This window comes from Herpailurus yagouaroundi, unplaced genomic scaffold (assembly GCF_014898765.1).
Source record: "Herpailurus yagouaroundi ecotype Mexico unplaced genomic scaffold, PumYag 569, whole genome shotgun sequence".
NCBI lineage: Eukaryota > Metazoa > Chordata > Mammalia > Carnivora > Felidae > Herpailurus > Herpailurus yagouaroundi.
This window is the reverse complement of record NW_024412786.1, coordinates 1,854,587-1,863,311: the sequence shown is the minus strand read 5'-3', so window position 1 is coordinate 1,863,311 and position 8,725 is coordinate 1,854,587. Positions and strand designations below refer to the sequence as shown.

Here is an 8,725-nt window from a genome sequence, read left to right as displayed (position 1 = left end):
CTCTGTCCCAAAAATAAATAAACGTTGAAAAAAAATTAAAAAAAAAATACTTTAACAGAAAGAGAGAACACACTGAGGGTTGATGGGGGTGGGAGGGTGGGGAAAATGGTGATGGGCACCGAGGAGGGCACTTGCGGGGATGAGCGCTGGGTGTTGTCCGTAAGTGATGAATCATGGGAATCTACTCCCAAAGCCAAGACTGCACTGCCCACCCTGGATGTTAGCTAACTTGACAATAAGTTATTTAAAAAAAAAAAATACTGGTTACGTATGACAACGACAACGACAACGACGACACAACACCGTCCTTTGCCCCCCGGCCCGCCCCCCCCCCGGCTGCCATCTTGTTTTTCTCCTGTCTGTGCCACAAAGCTCCCTGAAAGAGTCGAGGATTGGCACCGTCTCCAATTCCTTTCCTCTCGTTTTTCTTAAGCCCAGTAACTTCAGGCTTTTGCTCCCCAAACTGCTCTTCGTGTGGCCTTCAGGAGTTTGCCCTGAGCCACATCCAGTCAGTCTTGGCGGGCTCAGCTTGCTGACCTACGAACGGCGTCTAACACTGTCAGTCCCTACCTCTGCCTCGGTGCACGGTCTTCTGCACAGCTGCTGGTCTGGTTCGCTTCCTACCTGTCTGGCCAATCTCCTCTGCTGGTTCCTCCTGGTCTCCTAATCTCCGAATGACGAAGTATCCCAGAACTCAGTCAGTGGTGACGTCATCCCCAGCCACTCTTGGCCCAGCTCCGCCTAATGTTAACATCTGCCACAATCGAGACGCATCGATCAAACCTAACTGATAAAAACCATGAAGGAAGCTATAGGCTTTATTTAAAATTTCACCAGTAGGGTTCCCGGGTGCCCCGTTTTGTGGGTTTTTTTTTTTTTTAATGTTTATTTTGAGAGAGAGAGTAGGGGAGGGGCAGAGAACAAGGGAGGGAAGAGAGACTCCCAAGCAGGCTCCAAGCTGTCAGCACAGAGCCCGACACGGGGCTCGAACTCACAGACCGTGAGATCATGACCCGAGCGGAAGTGGGAAGCTCAACCGACTGAGCCACCCAGGTGCCCCGATGACTTTGACACTTTTGAAGAGTACTGGTCAGGTATTTTGTAGACTGTCCCTCAGTCTGGGTTTGCCAGATGTTTTCTCCCGATTAGGCTAAGCTTATGGATTTGGGGGGGAAATACCCACAGAGGTGAAGTCGGGCAGGAATTTGATCTGTTTTACTCACTGCTACATACCCGGTGCCTAGGACTGAGTGCCTGGCCCACAGGCACCAAAAATCTGTTTGCTGAATGAATAAGAAAGATTCACGGATGACTCTGGAGAAATTATTTAGTATTGTTTTGAAGTTTTAAAATGTTCTTAATACAAATACTATCTTATCATCCCTATTGTTCTGTAGTATTTTCCCTCAACAATCTGCTCTGAAGATCTATTTTGGGATGCATCCAGCAACCTCACTCTTCTTTTGCCCTATGACAAATAACGATAATGGTGCTTTAGATGTTCCTCTTTGCAGATGTGTTACAGTTTCTCAAGAGCCGAACTGGGTGGCTCAGTCGGCTAAGTATCCGACTTCAGCTCAGGTCATGATCTCACGGTTCGTGGGTTCGAGTCCCGCATCAGGCTCTGTGCTGACAGTTCGGGGCCTGGAGCCTGCTTCATGTTGTGTGTCTCCCTCTGTCTCTGCTTCTCCCCCACTCGTGCTCTGTCTGTCTCTCCCTCTCAAAGATAAATAAACATTTAAAAATAAAAAATAAAGAGCAGAGCTAGGGAAGAATTGCTAGACATTGAGGACACACATTTTCATGTTGATGGATACTGATAAAAATTCAACTAAAGTGGCTCGACACACAGGACTCCGTGTCAGTATTTCAAAGTACCGGTTTTCCTCGCATCTTGACGACACGTGACAACCTAAGCGCAGCGACCGCCTGCGGAATGCCTGGTCAAGCCCAGGACTACATCTCCCAGAATGCACCGCGGTTCCACGGCCTACCTGGAGGGCGTGATATGGAGTGACCAATCCCTGAGGATCTCAGGGGGGTGGCGCAGGCTCCACTCTTCACCTACCTCCGGGGAGCCCGGAGCGGCGGGACTACCACTCCCATAAACCACTGCGGACTGCCCGGCCCGGCCACCATTTCAAGACGCGGCAGGGCCGGGAGAGGGCCCGGGACTCCACTTCCCGGCAGGCCGTGCGGCCCAAGGGGCGGAACTCCATTTCCCAGCAGGCTCCAGGCGGCGGGCGCCGTGGTGCCTTGTGTGGGATGTAAGCGCGGAGGTGGGCGCGGGGGACCCAGGCCAGGACTCTTCTTGGCATTTGGGGGGCTTGGGCTAGGGGCGCCTTCCGGACGCACTCTGGGTGCCCGGGGGTACGGTCGTAGGGAGGGGGCGGGGCGGCCGTGGAGGGTGCTCAGCGGGGTTTTAGGGGCGCACACCCATCGGGGCCGCGGCTCCTGGGGTTGTGGGGGACGAGGAGGCCCTTACAGCCTCAGCTGAGGGGGGTCTCCGACGGAAGAGGGGAAACAAATGAGCGGAGGGTCAGGGGGGCGGGGAAGTAAGAGAGTGTAGGAGATGGGGGTGTGGAACCTTGGCCGAGCCTGGGAGGGGGCTCCCCGGTCGTGCCCGCCCGACCCTCCCTCCTTCTTCTCTCCCGCAGGCCGAGGCCCGCCGCCATGGGGCTGAAGGCCGCCCAGAAGACGCTGTTCCCGCTGCGCTCCATCGACGACGTGGTGCGCCTGTTCGCTGCCGAGCTGGGCCGGGAGGAACCGGACCTGGTGCTCCTATCCTTGGTACTGGGCTTCGTGGAGCATTTCCTAGCTGTCAACCGCGTCATCCCCACCAATGTGCCCGAGCTCACCTTCCAGCCCAGCCCCGCGCCCGACCCTCCTGGCGGCCTTACCTACTTCCCCGTGGCCGACCTGTCCATCATCGCCGCGCTGTATGCCCGCTTCACCGCCCAGATCCGTGGCGCCGTCGACCTGTCTCTCTACCCGCGAGAGGGGGGTGTCTCCAGCCGAGAACTGGTGAAGAAGGTCTCCGATGTCATCTGGAACAGCCTCAGCCGCTCCTACTTCAAGGATCGGGCCCACATCCAGTCCCTCTTCAGCTTCATCACAGGTTGGAGCCCGACAGGTGGCAAAGGGCCAGAATCCTGTCTCACCTGGGAACCTTAGCCCACCTCTTCACGGCCCTGTATGGTTTGCAGAGCCCTTTAAGACCTGTGAGCCTTGGGAGGTGGGGCAGGTGTTATTACTACCCTGTGTGCAGCTAGGGAAACTAAAGCCCAGACAAGGGAAATGGCGTGCCGCAGAATGGCAGGGCTGGGACTGGACCCCAGTCGCTTGCTCTCAAGGCATTAATCCACCCTCGGCCTCCTCAGCACCCCCACCCCTGCCATTGAGCAGCTGCAGGAGTCCCTCAGCTCAGTGTGAGGCGCAAAGGGCAGCAGCGGGTTTGGAGAGTGAGGAGCCTGCATCTGGTTCCATCGGAGACGCTTAAGTGAAAGCGAACAGATGAGGGAGGGCCTTCACCTCAAGAAGCTTAACCCTCAGGGCTGGCAAAGAACTCTCGTCTTTGCTCCAGGCCCAGGTGACTGGCGGTCGGGTCCTGGAGTGCCATGTTGAGAAGGGATCGGTGGCTGCTTTTGAGCCAAGCAGGAAGAATACAGAGAGAAATCAGGAGTATCTAGCAGTGGGGGTGTGAGGAAAGAGCATTGGCCAGAGGCTCTTGTTTTTCCTGCCCCTGTTTTTTAACCCAATAGGCACGATAAAACAAGGAAATCCCTGAATTATCATAACGGGTGCAGAGGAGGAGAAGGGACCAGCTCAAAGGCTGGGTGGAGCTATGTGAAAGCCAAGAAGCTCTCTTACTGGGGGACGTAAGGGGGGGCGAGGGGAAGGCTTCGAACACATAGGAGGAAAGGGATTGAGAATTGATGGGCAGAAGCATCCAAGATTTGTGCAGGGGCGTGGAGGTGAGGGAGCGTGCATCGCTGCGTGGCCCCTTCCCCCCGCCTCCCACCCCCCACCCCCCACCCCCCACCGGGGCAGAGCTCAGAGGACCCTCTTCCATGACTTCCCCTTCCACAGGCACTAAACTGGACAGTTCTGGTGTGGCCTTTGCCGTGGTGGGGGCCTGCCAGGCTCTGGGTCTCCGGGATGTCCACCTCGCCCTGTCTGAGGACCACGCCTGGGTAGTGTTTGGGCCCAACGGAGAACAGACAGCTGAGGTCACTTGGCACGGCAAGGGCAACGAGGATCGCAGGGGCCAGACGGTGAACGCGGGTGTGGCCGAGCGGGTACTGTCCCCACCCCCTCCCCGTCCCCCTCTCCTCGCCCAAGCCCCCCAAGAGGCTCTGCTTTCTCGGGCCGTACTCCCCTCTCCCTGTCTGTCACCACCTGTGTATGCCACGAAGGGGAGCGCCCCATTTCTGGCTGTCGGTCCCGGGAGTAGGCACCGGTGAGCCGTCACGAGACATCTGGCCTTGTCCTCTCCCAAGAGCTGGCTGTACCTGAAAGGATCGTACATGCGCTGTGACCGCAAGATGGAGGTGGCGTTTATGGTGTGTGCCATCAACCCTTCCATTGACCTGCACACCGACTCCCTGGAGCTGCTGCAGCTGCAGCAGGTGAGGGCTGCCCGTGGGGCCTTGGGCAGGGGCACCTTCCCTCCCCTGCCTCAGCTCCAGCTTCCCCTTTGGTAACACGGGTTAGTAGTTCCGGGCCTGGCCTTCCCCGGGGCTCTTGGGAGAGTGGAACGGCGACACGAAAGGGCTTCGGCTCCAAGAAGGGGCTGGCTCCCACCCGGTGGGAGGTCCCTGCTGGAAGTCACATCTGCCTGGTAGACTGAGGCCCTCCTCACCCCGCCCCCCGAGCTCACACCTCTCCTCTTCGGCCCTTAGAAGCTGCTCTGGCTGCTCTATGACCTGGGACATCTGGAAAGGTCAGTAGGGGAAGGTGGCCAGGCTGGGCCTCAGGGGGCTGGGAGGCAGCCTGGACTCATGACCCTTTCCCAGGTACCCCATGGCACTGGGGAACCTGGCAGATCTGGAGGAACTGGAACCCACCCCTGGCCGACCAGACCCACTCACCCTCTACCACAAGGTGGGGACGTCTCAGGAGGGTACAGAAGGGAAGCCCAGCAGTGGCTGGGGTCCCCTTCTCCCTGGGGACCGGGAGGTGGTGGGTGAGGAGAGAGGAACTTTGTGTGTACTGGGGGCTGTCACCCACCCGTTCCCCATTTTGTGTTTATCACGTGCATATTCGGTGCAGTCGGGGCTCTCTGAGTGGTGTTCTGGGTCCCCGGCCTGGGGATGATAGGGCCTGAGTTTCTTCCTTAAGCCCTGCTTTTTCTGCTGCCTCTCATTGTCCTAGAGCGTAACAGAGGTCAAATGTGGTGGGAGCACTGAGGAGGGGGTGTTAATTCTGTGGGGGCGGGGCACAGGACGGACGTTGGGCCCGGCTTAGCAGGCTTTGGTGTTTGTGTAGGAGTGTGTGGGAAGCCTGGGAAAATGGATGTGCCCGGGACTTGGAGGGCGGGCCCCTCCCTTTTCCTAGGCCCAGTTCTGTGAGCGTCCCTGCCCACCACAGTGTGACCCAGGCCTCAGCAGGCAGTCCTGCAGACTCTAGGGAGGAGCATCTGGTAGAGAGGATAGAAGGGGGTGGAAGGGAGATCGGAGGTGGAACTCTCTGGGATCTTCCTATTGTTCCTTCCGGGTGTGACCCAAAAGGATCTGTGCCATCCACGGCAACTGGGGCTGCCTCTCTGAGATCCTTCTGCTCTGTCCCCAGGGCATTGCCTCGGCCAAGACCTACTACCGGGATGAGCACATCTACCCCTACATGTACCTGGCCGGCTACCACTGTCGCAACCGCAATGTGCGCGAAGCCCTGCAGGCCTGGGCTGACACGGCCACTGTCATCCAGGAGTGAGGAACCCCCGACAGGGACTCAGCCCGGCCTTTCGTCCCCTTCTACCTCATTTCCAACCCGCCTCATTCAGGAGTGAGGCCTGGGTCCCAAGCCCTATCCGCTTTCCATCCGGTCCCCAGGCAGCCAAGGCCACCATCACCCAGGAGGCTGGGACCTCTGATGAGCGCCTCACACCTTTCCCCCCAGCCCGTGACCCCCCTCCTTCCTCTTGCTCTGGGCTGACACAGATACCACCATTTCCGAGTAAAGACCCCAACCACTCACCAGGTCCCCGGGGGTCCCTGCCATGACCGAGACCCCACCGTGCCCTCCTGCTCTCACAGCTACAACTACTGCCGCGAGGACGAGGAGATCTACAAGGAGTTCTTTGAAGTAGCTAATGATGTCATCCCCAACCTGCTGAAGGAGGCAGCTAGCCTGCTGGAGGCCGGCGAGGAGCGGCCAGGGGAGCAGACACAGGTGAAGCGCTAAGAGCTCTGGCCTTTGTTCCCTTGGCCACCTGAGCAGGGCTGCCCGTCACAGGACCCAGGGACTGCTGCATGGGACGGGCCCGCGAGGGGAAGGTGGCCCAGCACGGGGAGCTACATTCTCTTCTGCAGTAGCTGAGGTCCTGGGCTCGGGTGTGAGGGAACTGGGGGCATTTTAGGGGTTTCTACCCCTGTGGCTTCAGGTAAATGGGGTGGAAGCCCATCTCTTTCATGGCCAGTGCCCCTCATTCAATTGAGGGGGTGGGATATAGGGAAGGGATGTTTCTCCCCCCACACCCTGGCTAAGGACTGGTTTTATAAAAGGAAAGAGATTCTAAGAGTTCTTTTCCCCTATGCTCTCCTCGTTTGAAGCCAGGGCTCTTTGCCCAAGCAGGGGGCCCCGACCATGCCCTGTGATAAGGGGTGATGAAGTGGGTCTGATCTGTGCCCTCCTTTCCCCGTGCCCAGGGTGCCCAGAGCCAGAGTTCCGCCCTCCAGGATCCAGAGTGCTTCGCCCATCTGCTGCGATTCTATGATGGCATCTGCAAATGGGAAGAGGGCAGCCCCACGCCCGTGCTGCACGTGGGCTGGGCCACCTTCCTCGTGCAGTCCCTAGGCCGATTTGAGGGGCAGGTGAGGGGGAGCTGCACAGGGATGCTGGGAGAGGTCGGGGGGGGGGGGGGGGGGGCAGCTACCGAGTCCGAACCTGTGAGGTCCCGACGACGGTTTGCTTGTCCCCTTTGGGTGCAGATGAGACTGAGGCCCGGTGACGCGATGGCCGAGGCTGGGCCTGGGGTTCCGGCCACTGGCCTGCAACCTCCCCTCCGCGTTTCCTCCCTGCCCAGGTGCGGCAGAAGGTGCGCATAGTGAGCCGCGAGGCCGAGGCGGCCGAGGCGGAGGAGCTGTGGGGCGAGGAAGCCCGGGAAGGACGGCGGCGAGGCCCACGGCGTGAGTCCAAGCCAGAGGAGCCGCCGCCGCCTAAGAAACCGGCGCTGGACAAGGGCCCGGGCTCCGGCCAGGGTGCCACGTCAGGACCCCCGCGGAAACCCCCAGGGACAGTCCCGGGCACTGCCCGCGGCCCAGAAGGAGGCGGCGCGGCTCCAGCCCCTGCGCCCGCAGCGTCGCCACCACCGGAGGGGCCGGTGCTCACTTTCCAGAGCGAGAAGATGAAGGGCATGAAGGAGCTGCTGGTGGCCACCAAGATCAACTCGAGCGCCATCAAGCTGCAGCTCACGGCGCAGTCGCAAGTGCAGATGAAGAAGCAGAAGGTGTCTACACCTAGCGACTACACTCTTTCCTTCCTCAAGCGCCAGCGCAAAGGCCTCTGAGCCACCCCAGACTCCCTGTCAACCCTTGTGGTGGGGGGAGGGGGCGGTCGGTTCCCGGGGGGGGCCCCACCCCCGGCACCCCCCCTCCCCCCCCCGTGGGCCCTGCCTCCCGGGGGGGGGGGGGGGGGGGCCAGGTGGCCTCAGCCCGTCCTCCGAGCCCCACCCCCACCCGGAACCCAGGCTGCAAGTTCTCGGAGTACAGACTACTCCAGGCCTCTGCCCGCCATTGGAATATAGATCCCATCCCCCAGAATCCCAGACGGCCAATGGGAACCTCACTTTGAGCTCCATCATTAATCCTTAAAGGTCCAAGCACTGGAAACAGGCCCCACCTCAGAACCGAGGCTCTAACCTTAGGCCAGACCAGGGTTGCTCCCGGTTGCTCCCAGCCCTACACCCAAGAAGCACAGGACCCGCCTCCAACCCGGGAACCTGGGACTCGGCTCAGCCTCTAGTAGTACATTTCCGCGCTTCAGGATTCCATCCCTTGGGAACCCAACCCCCCTCCCACCCCCGCCCCCCACACACCCAAAAGAACTTCAACTTTCGGAGTTTGGAAATTCTAGCTTCTTCTCCTCTATCCTGCGAGTCTGGGACACGAAACGCAGTCTCCGGCCTGTGAATCCTGAGCCCCGCCCCCTTCCTGACCAAACTGGCCGCAGATCAGAGCAGACCTCTTTCCGACCCTCTGGGAACCTCCCCGAGGTCCAGCCCGTCTCAAGGGACTCTGGAGGAAATCTGCAGGGGTTTGCGAGTGGGTGAGGGGAGCCTGATCTCTTCCTGTTTTGTACATAGATTTATTTTTCAGTTTCAAGGAAGATGAATACATTTTGTAAAAAAAAAAAAGAAAAAGTACACGTCCGTGTTTCATCTGGGGAATTGCGGGCGGCGCGGGTGGGATGAGGAGTGCCCCCTCTCCCCACTGCCTTCTGGCCTTCGGGCTCCCCACCTCTAGGGAGCAGGGGAACCGGGCGGGTGTGGCCGGGGCGGGGGGGGGGG

The 8,725-nt window shown here is 59.5% G+C and overlaps 1 protein-coding gene across 3 annotated transcripts; it reads left to right on the top strand.

The window, feature by feature from the left end:
• The first annotated feature begins 2,151 nt into the window (after window positions 1-2,151).
• On the top strand, window positions 2,152-8,572 carry MEN1 (menin 1). 3 transcript variants are annotated; one of them, XM_040465641.1, is made up of 10 exons: window positions 2,152-2,267; window positions 2,658-3,118; window positions 4,090-4,298; window positions 4,500-4,628; window positions 4,902-4,942; window positions 5,016-5,103; window positions 5,791-5,927; window positions 6,255-6,390; window positions 6,867-7,031; window positions 7,244-8,572. In XM_040465641.1, coding segments are annotated over exons 1-10 (1,851 nt in total). In that variant the 5' UTR covers window positions 2,152-2,265; the 3' UTR covers window positions 7,727-8,572. The 3 variants fall into 3 exon arrangements, with proteins under 3 accessions (XP_040321575.1, XP_040321576.1, XP_040321577.1); XM_040465642.1 differs by having other exon boundaries at window positions 2,156-2,279; XM_040465643.1 differs by lacking the exon at window positions 2,152-2,267 and adding an exon at window positions 2,298-2,370.
• The last annotated feature ends 153 nt before the right edge of the window (window positions 8,573-8,725 follow it).